This window comes from Austrofundulus limnaeus, unplaced genomic scaffold (assembly GCF_001266775.1).
Source record: "Austrofundulus limnaeus strain Quisiro unplaced genomic scaffold, Austrofundulus_limnaeus-1.0 Scaffold26, whole genome shotgun sequence".
Classification (NCBI taxonomy): Eukaryota; Metazoa; Chordata; class Actinopteri; order Cyprinodontiformes; family Rivulidae; genus Austrofundulus; species Austrofundulus limnaeus.
Window position 1 is genome coordinate 2,543,894 of NW_013952428.1, and position 19,281 is coordinate 2,563,174.

General features: G+C 38.4%; 1 protein-coding gene across 6 annotated transcripts in view; it reads left to right on the top strand.

Moving 5' to 3' along the window:
- The window catches only part of atp2b1a (ATPase plasma membrane Ca2+ transporting 1a), a 61,348-nt gene that overhangs the window by 38,089 nt on the left and 3,978 nt on the right, over positions 1–19,281 (top strand). For 5 of the 6 annotated variants that reach the window (XM_014004792.1, XM_014004790.1, XM_014004788.1 and 2 more), the window contains 18 exons: positions 4,789–4,986; positions 5,175–5,432; positions 5,618–5,743; positions 7,262–7,423; positions 8,799–8,837; positions 10,416–10,571; positions 10,807–11,021; positions 11,265–11,507; positions 11,607–11,848; positions 12,289–12,526; positions 13,455–13,634; positions 13,713–13,800; positions 13,893–13,999; positions 14,163–14,354; positions 14,650–14,863; positions 14,998–15,209; positions 15,334–15,441; positions 16,928–17,116. In XM_014004792.1, coding sequence (XP_013860246.1) covers positions 4,789–4,986; positions 5,175–5,432; positions 5,618–5,743; positions 7,262–7,423; positions 8,799–8,837; positions 10,416–10,571; positions 10,807–11,021; positions 11,265–11,507; positions 11,607–11,848; positions 12,289–12,526; positions 13,455–13,634; positions 13,713–13,800; positions 13,893–13,999; positions 14,163–14,354; positions 14,650–14,863; positions 14,998–15,209; positions 15,334–15,441; positions 16,928–17,116 — 3,167 coding nt within the window. Of the gene's footprint in view, positions 1–4,788; positions 4,987–5,174; positions 5,433–5,617; positions 5,744–7,261; positions 7,424–8,798; positions 8,838–10,415; positions 10,572–10,806; positions 11,022–11,264; positions 11,508–11,606; positions 11,849–12,288; positions 12,527–13,454; positions 13,635–13,712; positions 13,801–13,892; positions 14,000–14,162; positions 14,355–14,649; positions 14,864–14,997; positions 15,210–15,333; positions 15,442–16,927; positions 17,117–17,701; positions 17,819–19,281 lie in introns of all 6 variants that reach the window. The other variant, XM_014004793.1, reaches the window with a different exon arrangement.

The following is a 19,281-nucleotide window of genomic DNA, read 5'->3' on the forward strand; positions in this document are numbered from 1 at the left end:
AAGCTGATTAAAAAGCAGGCATTATCATGGGGCTGTCTTTTTACTGCAGGGCTGCTTTTTTCAGTAAAACATTGGCAGAAGTTAAAAAGTTGTTATGCTAACTTATTTAGGAAATATTACTTTTTGAATAAAAGTATAAATAAATTTACTCTTGGAACTCATGGGAAACCTTAAAGTATCAGTAGCACATAAACCAATCCACCAGTTCACAGCATTTTTTTCCAAAGATTAAATAAATAGTATAAATAAAAAATTGTCATATATCAGCCAAATGCTAAGAATTTTGTTCTATAGATCAACTATTGGCTTTTGTGATTTCTAAAGATAAACACTGACTGGGCGACTTCTATCAGATTGCTGACCTAAAATTTGCTTGTTAGTCTGTTAAAAGCAGAACCTATAGCAGTGTTTCCATCAAGGTTTTTTAATGCACATTTTGAAGTATCGCATCAGAAAAGGTGAATTGAAATGGCTTGATTCGAAGAAACTTCCTCTAATTCGCATTAAAGTTTATACGCTCGCTTTAGGTGGTTTTTGGGTTTTTCGAAAGAGTTAATGCGCAAAAAGAGAGATGGAAACACATTTTTCGAATCAGGTCTGACGTAGCGAACATTTACCTCATGTTGATCAGCTGTTCCTGCTGTCTGTCCGAAACCGGTCCCGGTACCAGAGCGACTGCTGCCGCAACTGCAGCTGGACCCTCATTCCGCTGTCGGCGTATTCTCAGTTAATCCCGTAATGTGAAAAGAATTGCATTACTTCCTCCACGTCTCCCAACCACATGTAAAATCGCCCAAACTAGTTGATGACAGAATAATTACAACTTTCCCGATAGTAGCAACACGTTCCTGATAACTTCTCTCTATGGTCCTGAGATGTGACTTTTACTTCCTGTTTACTACACACGTGCGTCTGACGTAACTGATTTGCTTCAAGCCAGTTTATGGAAACACGTCTGATTCGCATTTATTCGTTCTTTCTTTTTTGTGAAATTTTAAAAATTCGCTCAAAATTCGAATTAAAATTGGATGGAAACACGGCTAATGTGTACTTGTTGCATATATATGTTCTGTTTGTTATTGTACTAAGGCCCAACTTGGGGTCAAAGTGAACTTTTGAACTGCCAAAATAATTATTTATGTGGCAAATATGTGGTGGTGCATTTGAATAAAGTTTTGATCAGTGATAATGTCACTTAGCTGATTCTCTTATCCCAACCTCTTTATTGACACACTGTTAGTACKATACTAATCAAGCTCTGTAACTTTGGTGTTTGAGTTAAACAAAAATAAAAGGAAATTGCACAAATTAAATTAATTAAATTTTTGCTCCCAGTGTAGCTAATTGTTTGGTCTCAAATATAATGCTACAACTTGACACACAATTATCACATTAGAATATCTGTTCTTCTGTCTAATGTAGGATTCTGATGAGGATCAAACATAATCATTATTATTTTAACTCATCCATATGCAAGGTAATAATGGAGGATTAAAAGGACGGTTACTTGTAAGGTCAAACGGGAACAAGCATCCAAAGGAAATTGATAATTAGGTGCTAGACTTGAGTGCTAAAATGATAAGGAGCCAAGGCCAGAACATTTTTTTTTGTTTGTTTTGCATTCAATGGAGAGGTAACACCTTGATCGCCCTGTCACTTGTATTTATTACTCTAATTCAAAGGGAGAATGTGGTGTAAAATTAAACAGGGTATTAGCTGTCAGCATGTTTTCATTAGAGGCAAACAGAATTAAAGGAGACGGTGAGAGACAGCCAGGGAGCAGCAACAGGCAGCTAAACCTCCCAGTGTTTTTTTTCATGTGCTGGTGAGTCATCCCTCTTTTACCCTCCTTTAGAAACTGTTACCATTGGTTATATTTCAATAAAACATGTAACGCATGATTCAGATTTATTTTAAGTTTTAGTGGCATCATGGGAATTAGCAGTTTACTCAGAAGTACAAAAAAGGCAAAAACATGCTAATGTCCCTCCAGGTCAAACGTTAGATCTATTATTATTCTTCTTTCACATAGGATGCAGCAGGAATTTGCTGCTGGCATTGGGCTCAGAGCAAGAGAGGTCTACACGTAGGGTAAAGTGCATCCAAGTTGGCTGTAGTGGCTGGTTGACAAAAAAGGATAAGGAAGTAGCTAGTCTTTCTATCTGCAAACTCAAATGCAGGATCTCTCTGTAAAGCTGGGAGAGGAAAGTGCTGACATGGGGGGGAGGAGGAGACGAGCAGCAGCAGGTGCAGGTTCACAATGTCCCTAGGACAAGGAGGGAGTTTTGACAGTTTGAGCTTGTTTAAGAGCTGAATGTGTGCTGTGAGTTCTTTCAGTGTGTTTTAATTGTTGCTGGAAGCAGTGTAATGGTCTGTTAGCATGCTGAAGACAATTTGTTGAAACTTAGGAGCTTTTAGTCACATATACACATATAAAACAATTTTCATCTAACTAACAAATATGGCTGTGGGTGTATGTTTAYATGTTGAGATGTTACAGACCCCAGCACCCATGCTGAACTTGTTTTAATGCTGGTTTTGCACAAGTGACGGGCATGCAGAACCCATTCTTCTGTTGTGGACATAAATTAATTTAGATCAGTGTAAGAGCRTACAGCATCCTTTGTACCAGTAGGTCCATTTTCAAACCTTGGCTTATGTGATAAGTTTAACTCTTAAAAGAATGTTATATATTAGCTCAAGCTGTATGACATACTTGGGGAAAAACTCAAATCACTGCTCATTTTTGATGCAATATTACAGTTTTCTAGATTGAATAAATCACTTACTACCACCCACATTTATGTTGAAGAATATGTCCTGATTTCATGGGTAGTTTGGATGGCTGTATAGATTCTTGATCTCAGAGCAAAAATTTTAAATAACTATTTTGCAAGTATTAGAGTTTGTTTTTGCTTCTGTGCACCTAGTTTAAATCGATATCGAGATTCAGAACAGGATTACAAGATTATTAGAAAACGCAATCTATTTAATGTTTGACACAGAAGTGTCTAAAATGTGCTGGACAGAGCTTCAAAGACCAGACTTGGAAAAATGCTGACATAGATTGTGCCATTGATAGGACTTAAATATTTGCGTTTGGAAATAACCTTGAGTGAACTAATTATTTTATATGTTGAAATATTTAGGATTTGAGAGACCATATATTAATCATTAGGCATAAAAATGTTTGTCAATTAAAAGATTTGGGGTTTATAACAAAATTAAATACCTTCAGTTATTGTTGAGCAGATCCCACTGGTAATAAATTACCAGTGGGCCTTGTCAGCCTTGTTTTACAACTTACAGCAATTCAGCTCTTGCAAAACTTTGCACACTGATTGCTGCAAAATGATCATTGCAGAAGCCAGTCTTTGTGGCTCTCAGTGTATTCGCAGTTGTTCAATATACTGTATGCATGCATAACATCAACACTTGTACAAGCTTTTCAAAATAAACTACTATGTCTTAAAGTCTTTAAATTTAAAAATGCTGTTTTGCTGTTTTGCAATCAAAAAAATCTGCATTTGCCTGACTGAAGTGGTTTAGCTAGTGAGATATGTGACCTACGGTTGTACAGCATTGTTTGAGAGATGTGGTGCACTTTAGCTTTATAAATTAGGCTGTAAGAGATGAAGTCATGAGGCTTGGTACTGATAAAGTCATGTTTTCAGGCCTGTCAGAAAACCCTGAACAAAAATATGAACAGTTGAAAGATTCTTTCTCCACAAATCAATGCTAATTATTTTGGTCTGTGCTGCATTTTTATTTAATTATTTTTACTACTTTGTTTTTAATTAGGAACAGTTTAAAGCATCTTCACATGTTGTCTTTGTAAGAGACTTGGTCTGTTTTTGGCATTTCTTTACAAACTGTAGAAAATGACTAGTTTTTTTTCCCCACAGATGAGTGGTAAATTGCAGATTGTTTATCCAAACTTAGTCTCATGTATTTATTTGCAATTTCATTTCCACTCTGTGAGTCTGTCCAGTCTTTTGTCCGACACAGTTGTGTTTTGTGCACGTTTCTGTCATGTCCCAACTCTTTCGTAGTCTCCGTCAAATCGGCAATCATCTCCAACCCCAGCCCACCCCCATCTGCCTGTCAGTAGCAGTTTCATAGTCACTCCTCCTATGGTCCCAATTTTACTCCACCTCCTCTCTTCCACCCTCTCACACACAGAGACCTCCATCCAGTCTGTACATGCACCCACACACAGTCAGCATGAATAGGACTAAAAACCTGTCATCTATCATCAAATGTGTGCAGCCACTTTTGAATATATAATTTCAATGTGGAGGCTTTTGAATGAGTTGTTCCAGAAAGCTTTCCGAGCACAACAATGAATGGTTCTTGGGCCAAGCAGACATTTAATGTGTCAGAGGTTGAGGCTGCAATGGAACTGCCGCTCACAAAAGCACCTGTGTGTCTAAATCTGATTCAACCTTTAGTCACTTGGTTGTTTCATTGAAAAACCAGTTTGTGGGATTCCATCTGACCTTTCTGGACCTCTGTTTTTTTTCTGTTTTGCCTGAAAGAGGTGAAAATGGTTCACGAGCCCCACAGAACGAATGTCATTGTCGTCAAATGYTGTCTCTGTCACAAATGCTCATTCTTGTTAGAAATAAGGCTGAGGAGTACAGCTCACTGATTTTTACCCTGTTAACTGCAGTAACTCATCCAAGTTTAGACTATTTTATTGTTTGTAATGATTTGGCGTGTCATCCCATTACTAATAAAGATTGTAGGAATAAAAATCTTTTTGTTCCTATCCTTTTTCTCTTACAGGTCTAAGTGGACAGCCAGGGGACATTGAGAAGCGGAAAACAGTGTTTGGACAAAATTTTATCCCACCCAAAAAACCCAAAACCTTCTTACAGTTAGTGTGGGAAGCACTACAGGATGTCACACTAATTATCCTTGAAGTGGCAGCCRTCATTTCACTAGGCCTTTCTTTTTATAAACCACCAGATGCTGAAAGAGACCGTAAGAAACAACATATGCACATTTATATATAAATTCTATCATCCTTTGAAGGTTTTTCCTTTTACATTTAGTACACTGTTCTAAGTCTTTGTCAAAGTGTTTTATGGTGTCTGCAAACTTCAGAAAACTTTGAGACATTTGTCAGTGATTTTTACATCAAGTCTTACTGAAACTCTGTTCCTGTGTAGATTGTGGAAAAGCTGCTGGTGGCGTGGAGGATGAAAACGAGTCAGAAGCAGGCTGGATCGAGGGTGCCGCCATTCTTCTGTCGGTCATCTGTGTCGTGCTGGTGACGGCATTCAATGACTGGAGTAAAGAGAAGCAGTTTAGGGGCCTCCAGAGCCGCATTGAGCAGGAACAGAAATTTAGTGTTGTCCGTGGAGGACAAGTTATTCAAATTCCCGTGGCTGAGATTGTGGTTGGCGACGTAGCACAAATAAAATACGGTAAGAAGAAAATAGCATTTGCGTTCCGGGCATAACTTTAAATGAATGTTTGTTTTATAGATAAAGCTAGAACAGACGCCTTTTAAAGATTTTGTTGTCTTAGTCAAAATAAATAAAAAGGATATAAAAGAATAGTAAATATTACTCTAATAACAATAATTACTTGATGTGTTTGTGTGTTTTAGGTGACCTCTTACCTGCTGATGGAGTTCTTATACAAGGGAATGATCTAAAAATTGATGAGAGCTCGCTCACAGGGGAGTCYGACCATGTCAAGAAAACACTAGAAAAAGATCCAATGCTGTTATCAGGTAACGTTAAGCCTCAATTTATTTTATTTTTGTAATAGGATAATCTGCAATACTTTGACACTAACACCTGCCATGATTGGATTATTTTAATATGATGTCAACATTTTACACACCATTTTGGAGCTTCTTTTTATTCAGGTTTGGTGTTTTTTAATTCAGTCAGTGACTACCACAGAACACTCATGGATGCAGTGAAGGAGGRTATGCAGAGGGTTGGTGGAACAGAAGAAAGTTAGGGATAGGGTGAGATGAAGGCGGATGATTTTTATTTCTTGRTCTGATAGCGTGGATATAATTCAGGGTAACGATAGCAGGATTTATTGTAAAGGAGTGGTTAGGTTAGTATGAAACATGTTTTTCACAGATGGAATGAACACTAATAAGTTCAGCTTCTAACTTTGTTAGATTTGGAATAATTTATCCTAGATGATGACTGAGGTGAAGCCGGCAGAGCCGCTGTAATATGATGGGAGAGCTGCATTAAGTCTTCTTTAGTACATGTAAAACTTCTCACTGCAGTGATTACTGGGACACTTATTAATTCAATGATTTAACAAATGCCTGCTGTAGTCAAAGTAAAAGATGTTCCAATACACTATGTTTGAACCTTTTGTTGCCAGGTAGTGCATGTTCAGCTAAGATAGCTGCTTTAAATAAAGTGAATTGGTATTGCTCTCCTGTTGCTCAGTGTAAGTGGTTATCAGCAGTGGCGCTTCTAATGGACGAGTAAGAGTGTTCAGCTTTCTTTGAGTTTTTCATCAAGTTTTTGTTCTCCAAAATAAAAGTGTTTTTACTCACTTAGTTCTCTCTCTCTAAAGTAAAAAGCTCTCTTGTGTAGTTCATCTGGCTCTCTTTTGGCACACCTTGTGCGTATTCAACTTTCTAGAAGTACTTTTTGAGCACAGGCTGTATCTTTTGTAACAAAAGTAAGAAAAGTATCTTCTGACTAGCACAGTAAAAATAAAATGGTTTTTATGGTCTTGCTTTCTCTCATACTGTAATGCTTCTTTTTTCCTTTATTTTTTTATTTTTATAAATTGTCAAGATTTGTCTTGAGTGGAATGGAGAGCTTGAGCTGCAACCTCTCATTGCCTCTCATCCTCTCTCTTGYATTAAATAGCCAAAAATAAAAATAGGCCTTTGATTAAAGACTGTTGATTAAAGGTTTGGTGGGTCTATGCATTAGTGGCTGTTTCTTTTTTTCCTTTTACTGCACGATTATTTGTRTTTATTGCTTCTGTCTGAGAACTTGCTGTTTTGTCCTCGCCCTTCATGTGTAGCTTAACACGCCACTTTAAAGCCTGGCTAAACTACCTTTTTAAATTAAAGAATCTAGCTTAACAATGTCATCTAAAATAAAATAGCAATTAATCAAGGGCAACGTTTGTTAAAGTGACAGTACAGAATTTCAGTCTAAGTTGGAAACAGTGAAATGTGGTACGCCATTTAACTAGGAGCTGTTTTAACACTTTATTCTTTTATTGATGTTTTATTTCATCCCCCTTTTTTTCCTTAAAGGCACCCATGTAATGGAAGGCTCAGGGAAAATGGTGGTCACTGCTGTGGGTGTCAACTCTCAAACTGGAATTATATTCACTTTACTTGGGAGTGGCGAAGATGATGACGACGACGAAGAGGAAAAGAAAAAGGAAAAAGAGGAGAAGAAAAAACAGAGAAAAAGTGAGTGTGTGTGCTTTTATTTTTTTAAACTTGCTTTCTAATTTTTCAGCCTTTACACCCATCATGCAAATAGATGGTTACAGGTGGACATATTTTCATCCACATTACAAATAAAATTAAAGCTCTCTAAATGAATTAATTTAACAGCAATTCTTGTTTTTTTAGTAATCTCTTCATTATTTTGAAGTGGCACTTAGAGGTTTTTTTTTCTTTATTTGCAAAGTGTAGAGGCAATAATTTTAGTAGTTTTTCCAACCACAGCTGAAACTTTTGTCGTGTCTGAATGTCCTCATATTCAGCTGCTTTCATCCATCTTGTTCTACACAGTTTGGCATGCTGTGTTTTAAGAACATTGTAGCTCTGTCAATACCTAGCTTTGTGTGCCTCTGCTCAAGTGAAGGCAGTTAAAGCATTTCTTTGGATGAAGTTAAAGATCACATTCTTGAGTGTCTAACTGTGCTGTTACTATCAGGGCATTTAAATCCTCACAAATGAGCACCTTGAAAGAAAATTTGCATTGTTCGTTTACCTTAATACGTGTTTGTAACCAGATAGAAAATACACCAATGTTTGAATGTGAAAAGAGTTATACAACCACACCACAGCTCTGGTCTGAACCACGTTTAATGCGCTTCCCGTGCATTCAGCCCAGATTTTGRGAAACAATGATACTTTAAAACCTTCTTCAGGGCCTGACTCTGCCTATTGTCATTGCATCATTCATACTGGCCAGCCTATGGCTGAAATCCAGTTCTCGTACATTTTTCCTGTTCTAGTGTTAAAACAACAGTTCAATTAAGTGTTGAAAGTGTGTTCAGGCATATATCTTACCTGTATGTACCTCTGGTTCTGTGTAACCATCTTTGATATCCACTCAGACCAGTCTGTACATAAAATCATCAATGTAATCACAAAAATAATCGCACAATAAAGATATAATTATTCACCCAAGGAAAGACTACAGAATGTGTGGTGCTTTTAAAAGTCAGTAGTAAACAAACCCCAATAAATTTCTTCAACCTAATAATTTTTTCCAGTACTAGTACAACACTGTTCAGTAAATTGAATCGTGTTTGGAAAAAACACATCAGCTTTATTTAGACAAGCTGTCAATGACAATGTGCATCAGCTTGTCAATTTCACATGACATGTTTTCAGAAAGCTGTATGGTATTGCCTTCCTTTGGCTTTTGCTAAAGCTTTTAACAGATACGATACGTTTTTTGGTTATTAAAAAAATCTCATGTAAAGGGCTTTAAAGTAAGATTCATTAATGCTAAACCTTAGAAGTCTTAGAAGTGGAGTTCATAGCTTATGTACAAGATATTGTTTTATTTTGTTCTTATGATTAACTAATTGTTTTTATGTGTCTGTAGACAAAAAGCAAGATGGATCTGTGGAAAATCGTAAAAAAGGTAAGCTAATTCCAACATGTTGAAACACAACCATATAGAATTTGCTGTGGTAACCACGGACTTGCAACCCGTCCAGGGTTCACCCTGCCCCTCACACAGTGACCTCCGTGACCCTGAAAGGAAGAAGCGGGTTAAGATAACGGATGAACTACAGTGCCTTTAGCTATTAGCATTTAGCTTTATTRATATTTTATTCACAACTCACTATTTTTGAGAATCTATCAGTCCCACTATCAGTTATCAGTTCTTATCAAGTTGTTGTTGAAGTACTTATTTGTGTCCCTAAATAAGTTTATTCTTGGTTTGAGTTCTTAGCTATCCAGAGTACTGTGTGGCCCTCCCGTCTCTTTCCTTTTTTTCTCGTCCTTGCCTGGCACATTGTGCTTTGAGCAGCAGGTGCTATTGAATCCAGTTATAGCGATTAGTGATGAGGAGATTAAAGCCATGCAACAATTTTGAGGCCACAACATCTGCTTTCCCACCCATCTCGCTTTTGACTCACTCTCAGGTCCCCATGATTTGATTTTTCTGTTGTCCCAAGTGAAACTATTCAGTCCAACTCTTAAGACATGCACAGGTGCTGGTTCAAACTGATGGCGCTCCTAATGAGGCTGTTTAATGCTAATTCAGCCAGCTATCCAGACTTACAATCCAGCTGGTATTTTATGATCAGTGGTGCTTCAGTCTGTAACCACAACCCTGGCGCTGGTCCCTGGTGCACAGATTCCCTCTGCCTGCCTGGAATCAACAGTAATCCTTTAGACTGAGATTACAGCAACTGTGTAAGTGCAGAGGAAGCTGCAGTCCACAGCAGTTTCACTAGGCCAGTACTTCTATTGCATCCATAACACAATGCCATGTTACTGAACATTGTGTAGTAAAAAAATACTTCTATCAAATGGGTTACTTTTTTATTAACCAGGTTATAGATTTTGGAAACCTATTATAGGTGAAATGCATTGGTATATTGGGAAATAATGTTGTTACCAAATCTATTTTTGGATTTATGGAATGAGAAATATTTTCCTGAGTTTTAAAATCCCCTTTTGTTTGTATTTATTGCCATTAGTGATTGGCATTTCCTCTGTTCTTTTTACCTGACTTGCAACTCCGCGTTATACATTTTAAAACTTGCTTGTTTTTTTTTTTCCAGTACGTCATTTTTGTTTTATTAACCCTGCAAGAAATGAATGTTCCAGTTCCCTTTTCACTGAAGATAAATAATTTATGCAGCACAATCAATCAAACACAATACATGCCTGCTGCATTTTAGCCCACTTTAACCCAGGTTTTCTTTTTTTCCACTTGTAAATAATAACAGACATTGAGTACAGTTTGTTCCTTGTTTTTATTTTGTCATTTATATTCTGCTGTTTCCTGTTCTGATGCATTACCATTGTGGTCTATATATTTACCTAATGCCTCCCTATTTTGTTTTGCACTAGATCAAAACTTTGATCATGTTCACTGTAAATGACACACTTTGCCATGTTTTGTTTTAAAATGACATTTTTGAGGTAAAAAGTTCAGTTCATTACAGTATTTCATGTTCTATATTTGCCTTCTCTTTTTTTGCAGCTAAAGCACAGGATGGAGCTGCAATGGAAATGCAACCTTTGAACAGCGATGAGGGAGCAGAGGCAGAGGAGAAGAAGAAGACAAACCTGCCAAAGAAAGAAAAATCTGTTCTCCAAGGCAAACTGACCAAACTAGCAGTACAAATTGGCAAAGCGGGTGAGTCAGAAAAATACACTTGTTTCTAGCATGAATTAATACTGTAAACCTCACTTTTTTCTGTGATTGTAGTGTTAAATCCTCACAATCACTGTGGTTTTATGTGCTTTTCCAACTTTTATTCAAATAGATTCCGTCTAAAATAGTTTGATTGTACTTTGTGGATAAACAAATGTTAAGCTTGATGTGTGTAATTTGACACCTTTCATTTTTCCTTATCTCCTAATTTTTCCAGGACTGGTCATGTCGGCCATCACTGTTATCATCTTGGTGGTGCGGTTTGTAATAGACACCTTCTGGGTCCAGAATTTGCCCTGGATCCAAGACTGCACACCAGTTTACATTCAGTTCTTTGTGAAATTCTTCATCATTGGCGTCACTGTTCTTGTGGTAGCTGTTCCTGAAGGCTTGCCACTTGCTGTAACAATCTCCCTGGCATACTCGGTCAAGGTAAAGTCTGCTAAAGCCTGTCAAATGATCTGTGCCATGGCTGACCAACTTACTATTTATGCTTATTAAAATTAACATGCCAGGCTGTTAAGATGTGACTAACTGATGTGCTTAAGCCATGCAATGATCCCCTTTGTTGTTCTGTCCTGTCCCAGCACACATTTTTTTTAAACGGCGTTAAACTCAAATAATATATAGTTGAATTTTCCAGTGTGATCAAAAGGCATTTTTATCCTTCTGCAGAAAATGATGAACGATAACAACCTCGTGCGTCACTTGGATGCCTGCGAGACTATGGGCAATGCTACAGCTATCTGCTCTGACAAGACTGGCACTCTCACCATGAATCGCATGACTGTGGTACAGGCCTTCGTTGCTGAAAAGCACTACAAGAAGGTCCCTGAACCGGAAAACATCCCCTCCTCCACGTTAGACATCCTGATTCTGGGCATTGCAGTTAACTGCGCCTACACTACTAAGATTATGGTATGAAGGAAGAAAAAAAAGCCTTCTTGTAAAATTCACAAGTTTCTTTTAGTTACTTAACTTGCTGGCCTCTCTCTGCTATTTTTCTTTCCTCTCCAGCCTCCAGAAAAAGAAGGGGGGCTGCCTAATCAAGTGGGTAACAAAACCGAATGTGCCTTGCTTGGCTTTGCTGTTGACTTGAGACGTGACTACCAGGCTATTCGCAGTGAAATCACAGAGGAAAAACTGTACAAAGTCTACACCTTCAACTCGGTCCGCAAATCTATGAGCACTGTGTTGAAGATGGCTGACGGCAGCTATCGTATGTTCAGCAAAGGAGCCTCTGAAATTCTCTTAAAAAAGTACGAACTCTTTTCATCTTTTTGTGTTTGTAGATCTATTTATTTATTTATTTATATATTTGGTATTTGCTCCTGTYGGCCAGACTTTGCAGTAAATGATATGGGTAATAGCTTAAGCAGCTAAGAAGTTCAAGTGCATCCCACCCAAGCCCCTTACGTTGAGACTTAAAAACAGGCGCTGAGAAAATGAGCCGGTAACAGCTCTGTAAGCCTCTTAACCAAGCAGGCTTCTTTTTAACCCACAGAGGGCTTAGTGTTACTACTTATTACTGAAACACGCCATTGAAGAGCTTTGTTTTTTTACTTCCTCACCTTATTTAATCTAAATTAGTGTTTATGCTTTAAGTTTGTACCTACAGTATATGCCACGTGTCTGAACTTGATGCTCATAGTTGCCTTCTTTATTACGTTTTTTTAAACATGCCCTTCACTTTCCCCAGGTGCTATAAAATCCTCACAGCAAACGGCGAGCCAAAGGTGTTCCGCCCCCGGGACCGAGAGGACATGGTGAAGAAAGTGATTGAACCCATGGCCTCGGAGGGCCTGAGGACCATCTGCCTTGCGTACAGAGACTTTCCTGCCTCTGACGGTGAACCTGACTGGGACAACGAAAATGATATCCTAACTGGATTGACCTGCATCTGTGTGGTGGGCATTGAGGACCCTGTTAGACCAGAGGTAGGGAGTTTCTCAAGAAAATGAGAAAACCAGTTGAGAATTCAACATCATACACTAAAGATAAAACATCTAGTGTGATAAACCCTGAAAGCGTTGGATAATTTCAAGTGTTTCAGCTCCACAACTTATAAAACAATAGATCAGTTATGCTGCCAGCATGTCAGAGCATTGACTGCCTAGTGTCTGATTGTGCTAAAGTAGTTGCTTAATATTTGAAGGTGAAATGGTGACATGGGAGAATTAATAGAACATCTAGTTGTCCAAAAAAAAAAAGCGTTCGTGGAAACAGTCAGTTCACATGAAAAGTGATAAAAAATAATCATCTTGTCTTCCTTCTTATCTCTGCACAGCCGGTCAGGCACTGGGGGATCTAGATGTGAATGTTAAATTGTCAGTTTCAGAAGCTGGTGAAATGGTGGCACATGGTCCCTCATCTTCATATTATTTTTGGATAGGTGGCTGAAGAGGTTAACCAGTGTTATTTTTAAGCACGYCCTACAAGGAGTGCAGGCAGCGCAAAGCTGGGCTTCCTTCACTCATCAGGGAAGCTTTTAAAGCAAAACAAGAACRCTGGGTGATGCACTGCTGGCTGTTTTTATTATAGCTTCACATCATAGTATAAAAGTGCGTTTGGCCAATGAGGAAGTGCTCAGAGTGTGACAAAGACAATATTGTGTGAACACGAAGTTGATTGTTGTTGATTAACTGTCACTTGATTAGTTTAGAGGTCTGCAAATTCTTGCTGTACTTAAAGCTTGCTGGTGAATCATTCAGTTTAAAATAAGCTAATGTAACAGTAGGAGTTACATTAGTCATTTTAAATGACAACTACGTAGAACTTTTTTTTTTGTAAAAATGTTTTTTTTTTTAGTCCTTAAAATCCTGAATCGGAAACAAAAATAGCATTTTCCTCCTGTGATTCCTTCAGGTCCCAGATGCCATCAGGAAATGCCAGCATGCTGGGATCACAGTGCGGATGGTGACAGGAGATAACATTAACACAGCTCGCGCCATCGCCACCAAGTGTGGCATTCTGCAGCCTGGAGACGATTTCATCTGCCTGGAAGGAAAAGAGTTCAATCGCAGGATTCGCAATGAAAAAGGAGAGGTGGGCCGCAGTAAAAATTCAACTTTAGACAGTGAAGGATTGCCTATTTGAATTCTGTATACTGTACTGTACTTGTAGATCGAGCAAGAACGCATTGACAAGATTTGGCCCAAACTACGAGTACTGGCTCGATCGTCTCCCACAGACAAACACACTTTAGTTAAAGGTAGTTATGTTTTAATGGTTTTAAGTAAAACCTAAAAATTAAGGTATATTGTTGTAAACTGTAAAAAATGAATGCTTTTTGTTTTGTTTTAGGTATTATTGACAGCACAGTAGCTGAACAGAGACAAGTGGTCGCAGTGACAGGAGATGGTACAAATGATGGTCCTGCCTTGAAGAAAGCCGATGTTGGCTTTGCCATGGTGGGTTTTCTGTTTAATTTCTTTGAGACTAGAATCTTCTTTTTTGTTTTAATATTCCATATAATTTAGAGTATCATCTTAAACTGAAAGTTCAGCTGGAAAAGAAATTCATACTGAATTTAACTGGATCACAGCAGTTTAATCAGGATTGTTAACTTTTTAGGGTATTGCTGGGACTGATGTTGCCAAAGAAGCATCTGACATCATTCTGACGGATGACAACTTCTCCAGCATCGTCAAAGCAGTCATGTGGGGACGAAATGTTTACGACAGCATCTCCAAGTTCCTGCAGTTTCAGCTAACGGTCAATGTGGTGGCTGTCATTGTAGCGTTTACAGGAGCCTGCATCACACAGGTGAGCAGAAAAACCGACTCATTTCTCTCCAACTAACAAGTTGAGTTGGACTGGTCAAAACTATATTTTTCATCATTAATAATAGTACATGGACATTTTTGCCCTAATTAAGCCATAAGACGTTTTTGTACTGAAAGGAAAGTGGCATCAGAATGTTTTTCACAGCTCATTTGTGCAGTGACATTAGAGTTCCCACATACAGTTGGTTTCATTTCAGTTAGAATATTTGTACTAGATGAAATTAATTTGCTTAATATTTAAAATGTGCTTTTTGTGTGACGTTCTCTGCTGCCAGGACTCTCCACTGAAAGCAGTTCAGATGTTATGGGTCAACCTTATTATGGACACATTTGCTTCATTAGCTTTGGCAACAGAGCCCCCCACAGAATCCCTGCTGCTGAGGAAGCCTTATGGCCGTAACAAGCCTCTTATATCCCGCACCATGATGAAGAATATTCTGGGTCATGGCGTGTACCAGCTAATCATCACCTTTACTCTGCTTTTTGCTGGTAGGAAACTTTTCATTTATCTAAAGAACTCACTCTTTAAGTACATTGCACGTTCCTTTTGATCGCATTCATTTTGTTTGTTGGCGTATGTTGTGTGTTTAATGAAAATCTGTCCATCACCTGTCTTTCCGCAGGAGAGAGGCTGTTTGACATCGACAGCGGCAGGAACGCACCACTCCACGCCCCACCGTCTGAACACTACACAATAGTTTTTAATACCTTTGTAATGATGCAGCTCTTCAACGAGATCAACGCCCGCAAGATCCACGGAGAACGAAACGTTTTTGAGGGCATTTTCAACAACCCTGTCTTTTGCAGTATAGTTTTTGGTACCTTTGTTGTCCAGGTAGGTTTTAAGACTTTTCTTTGTTGTTGGGTTTTTAAGCATACAGTTGTGAATTATTTGCACCAAAAGCAAATTCTGAGAGAGATTTAATTTCCAATGATTTCATTTCTCTTTCTTCTTTTAGATAGTTATAGTGCAGTTTGGAGGAACACCTTTCAGCTGYGTGGCTCTGACCATTGACCAGTGGTTGTGGTGCACTTTTCTAGGCTTTGGCTCTCTGCTATGGGGACAGGTATGACAAAACAGCTGTCCTTTGCCTTTAATTTAGCGAGACACAGAAACATGGTATGGTACTGCCCCCCTGTGTTGACTTGACGGAGGCAGTTTGATACGTTTTACTGCTGTGATGGAAAAAGTGTTTCAGGACATTTGTAAAACAAACCACAATTACTAAAACTAAGATTAGTGGTTCTTTCTGAAAACTTAGACAGAATTGGTTCACATGTTTCTGCCAGTTGCCCCCACATTTTGACAGGGCAGGTTTTTTTTTTTTCTGAACCGCAAAACGCGGCCCACAGAGGCTTTTTTGGGGACATGATGCATAATTTAGGCTTGAGCTAGAACCTTGTTCCTCTTACTTTGTTGTACTTTTTAAAGGTTCTTTTGGGTAAAAAAAAATGTCCTTCCCAAATTATTCATAACTAAGTTCATCCTAATTTGCAATGATTTAATTTAGATTTGTGACCCATCATATCGAAATGAGGATTAAKTCAAATTTGGTCAAAATGACCTAATTACATTTTCAGATTCTTGGCTTTAAAAGCTATATTTTGATACCTGGATCATTCTGATATAATTAAATCCATATATATGACTTAATTTGTCTTGTTGGTTACAATAATACATAAATATTTGGTTTGAATCCTTATTTTATGCCATTTTAATGATGAATTTTTGATGTGTTTATAAAGAGGAAACCTCAAATTATATTTGAATTTTGAGATTTCACAGCTAAAAATAAACAAAACTTTGCTAGCTCACAGGGAAAATCTAAAATTTTAAGGTGTTTTTCCTCAAAATCATTTTTTTGTTGTTACTGCTCAAAAAAGTGCTTCAAAATTATGTTTTATGATTAAATTTCAGACAGTTCATTCAACTGATACATTGATAAGGTTTTTATTCATTATATTTTGACAAAATGCTATTTTTGTTAACATTTTACTTGTCAAAACACTATTTGCCTTTTTCTCCTTATACCACTTTTGGACTTAATCCTTGTTTCGATGTGATGGGTCACATTTAATCAACACAAGTGTGACACGTTTTGATTATTTATTGATTGATTTATTTATTGCAGTTTAGGTCTACAAGTCTCAAGCAACTGCGATTTAATTTAATAGAATTTGACTTTGTTTTACTGTGAGTTAAAAGAAAACATGATGAAAAGTTTCCAGACACCTGAAGATGCATTTCTAGTGTTCCACTTCGTAATGGAGACAAGCTTCTGTTTGAAATATTCATTCACCTGGACAGGCTGATGTGTTTCAGTTGCAGTTCGTGGAAGCTTTCATTAGCCACAACTTTAAATGTATTCCTCCTCTTACTCTTCTACTTTACATGTATCACATAGTTTTCTGTTTTTGAATATTGTGTAGATTTTAGAACAGTTGTTGAAACGGCACATTAGAGCTGAGTGGATAAATGTATTGCATCTTCTATTTAAAGAAAAAAACCTGAATTATTCGTCAGTTTTGTTCATGTGTGCGCTTGTCTTCCAGGTTATCTCTTCAATACCCACCAGTCGCTTAAAATTCCTGAAAACGGCAGGCCATGGCACCCAGAAGGAGGAGATCCCGGATGAAGAACTGGAGGAGCTGGAAGACATGGACGAGATTGACCATGCTGAGCGGGAGCTCCGCCGAGGCCAGATCCTCTGGTTCCGAGGTCTCAACCGCATCCAAACTCAGGTAACATGCCCCAGAGTTTCCTGTTTAGCACATGAACACCAAGGGAATCAAAAGCCATAAACCCTTTAACTCTCTGTTGCTCTTCCAGCTTAAAATCTGTTCTGGTTCTTCTTTGTGACATTCTTAAAAAATGGTCTTGTGCCCTAAACATAAAAGCCTTTTCTTTTAATCTTTATGCTCTGCTTCTGTGCTAAAGCGAGCTTATTGTCTTCCTCTGCTGTAAGCTCATCTAGTTTCAAGGTACTGACGAGAATTATTTGATTAGATTTGATGGAAAGAGTAGCTGAAGGTTCAGTGAGAGTTAAATGGCTGAAGAAACCTTTCATTTGTCCAGCTGTAGAGAAAAGAGTCAAAGTGAGGTCAGGTTTTGGAGTCAGAGCTCCATTCGATCAGTGCCTTTGAACCCGATCATTCTTTCCTCTTCTCTTGACTGTATCAAAGTCCAATTACAAAGTGACGTTTTCTCTATGGTTACTGGTGCCTTTTCTTTATTTTTTTCTCTTCTTTTTTTCTCTCTCTCTCCTCTGGCTGTGTTGTTTGATTTCCTCTGGGCTTTCTTCTGTCGTGCTGTCTGATTCTTTGCAGATGGATGTAGTGAGTGCGTTCCAGAGTGGAACTTCCTTTCAGGGGGCTCTAAGGCGGCAAGCCTCCAACTCCAGCCAACAACAGCACGATGTAACCAATGTTTCTAGCCCTACACATGTAGCCTTTACTACTACCACTTCTGCCACTGCTGCCAACTCCGCTTCTGCCACTGTGGGGTGTGAGTGCGTGTTCTCCTTTAGTGCATGAGATTTTTATTTTTTCTTCCTCTAACATCTTTCTCTTCCGCTCTTCTTCTCGCCTAACGTTTTTCAACTTTGACACTCATGCTTCCCTAATGTTCCTCCTTGTTCTCTTCAACAAATATCAGAAACACATCTCCCATACTGCTTTTATAACTCTGCTGTATATATAAATGTACCCTGTAACCAGGTCGCTTCAAGCGTCAAGGTGTTTTATCTGTGTCATCGTGTCTTCTGTTCTGCTTCTGCTTAAGAAATGGAAATTGTTCACTGTTACCTAGCAGGGTGAAAGTGTGTGTTTTATTTCTACCTGACAAAGGTTATACTCTGGATTGTTGTTTACCAGGTTTGTCTGCAGCTGCCTCAGTCTGCTCTGTGCCTTTGTAGCACTCATGGGTCTTTGTCGCAGCTCTCTAGTCCCTGGTCTGGTAAATGTTTTGAGTATATGCCCATGATCACGGCCCAAAGAATAGAGATTACCCCTGACACGGACTTGTGTGGTGAAAACACGCTAAGGGTCAGTGGATAACCCATCATTGGTGAAATAACGCTTTTGTTTCCAACTGTGGCAATTTATTTTGGAAAACAAAACGAACGGCCCTCCAACAGCACTCAGTATGTTTATACAAGATGCAATTGCCAGGACACCATTTGTTGATGTGTTTAGATGCAAATTTTAACATATTTTTAAGTCTTTTTCCATCAAGATAAAGGGTGTCAAACGTGGATCTGGATCATTTTTTTCAAAGGTATTTTCAATGAGCTTTTTCCATTTCTGTGCTCCTTCAAAGAACCTCTTCTTACTGATGGGAACTCTGTTTTTCTTTTAGGTCCAACCTGGCAGACCACCTCACCCGCAGTGGGTTTTAAATTTCTTACAGATGTCACAACAGCTGACTGAATGTTATTCCTGACATGTGTCTTTAGATTTCTGTTTCAGGGTGGACCTTTTGTGTCTGTGTGTGTTTTTTTTTCCAGGTGCCTTTTAAATGTGTCTTTTTTTTTATGCAAATTGTTTGTTGACAGAATGTGTCCATATGGCCAAAACAAAAAGAATCCAAAACGAAAAACCACTGACTCGTCCCCAGATATTTGTCTTTAGATTTTGTTAAATGTGTCATGGGCTATACTCAAAGGTTTCCCACCATTGAACTGAAGGTAGCTCTGCGCTCTGCATGGGTTCAAAGTCTCTGGTCTCGTTTGTGAGTTTTTTCCTCTGTGCCGTTCTTGACTTGTATACCAGCTTGTAGACATGCTTGGCTGCCACAGCATTTTTGTTTCTCCTCCACAAACATGAGCTGTAACTGACCACCCCTTCCTCCCTTTTCTGTCTTTCTCTTCTCTCTCTCTCTCTCGCTCTCGCTCTCTCTCGCTCTCTCG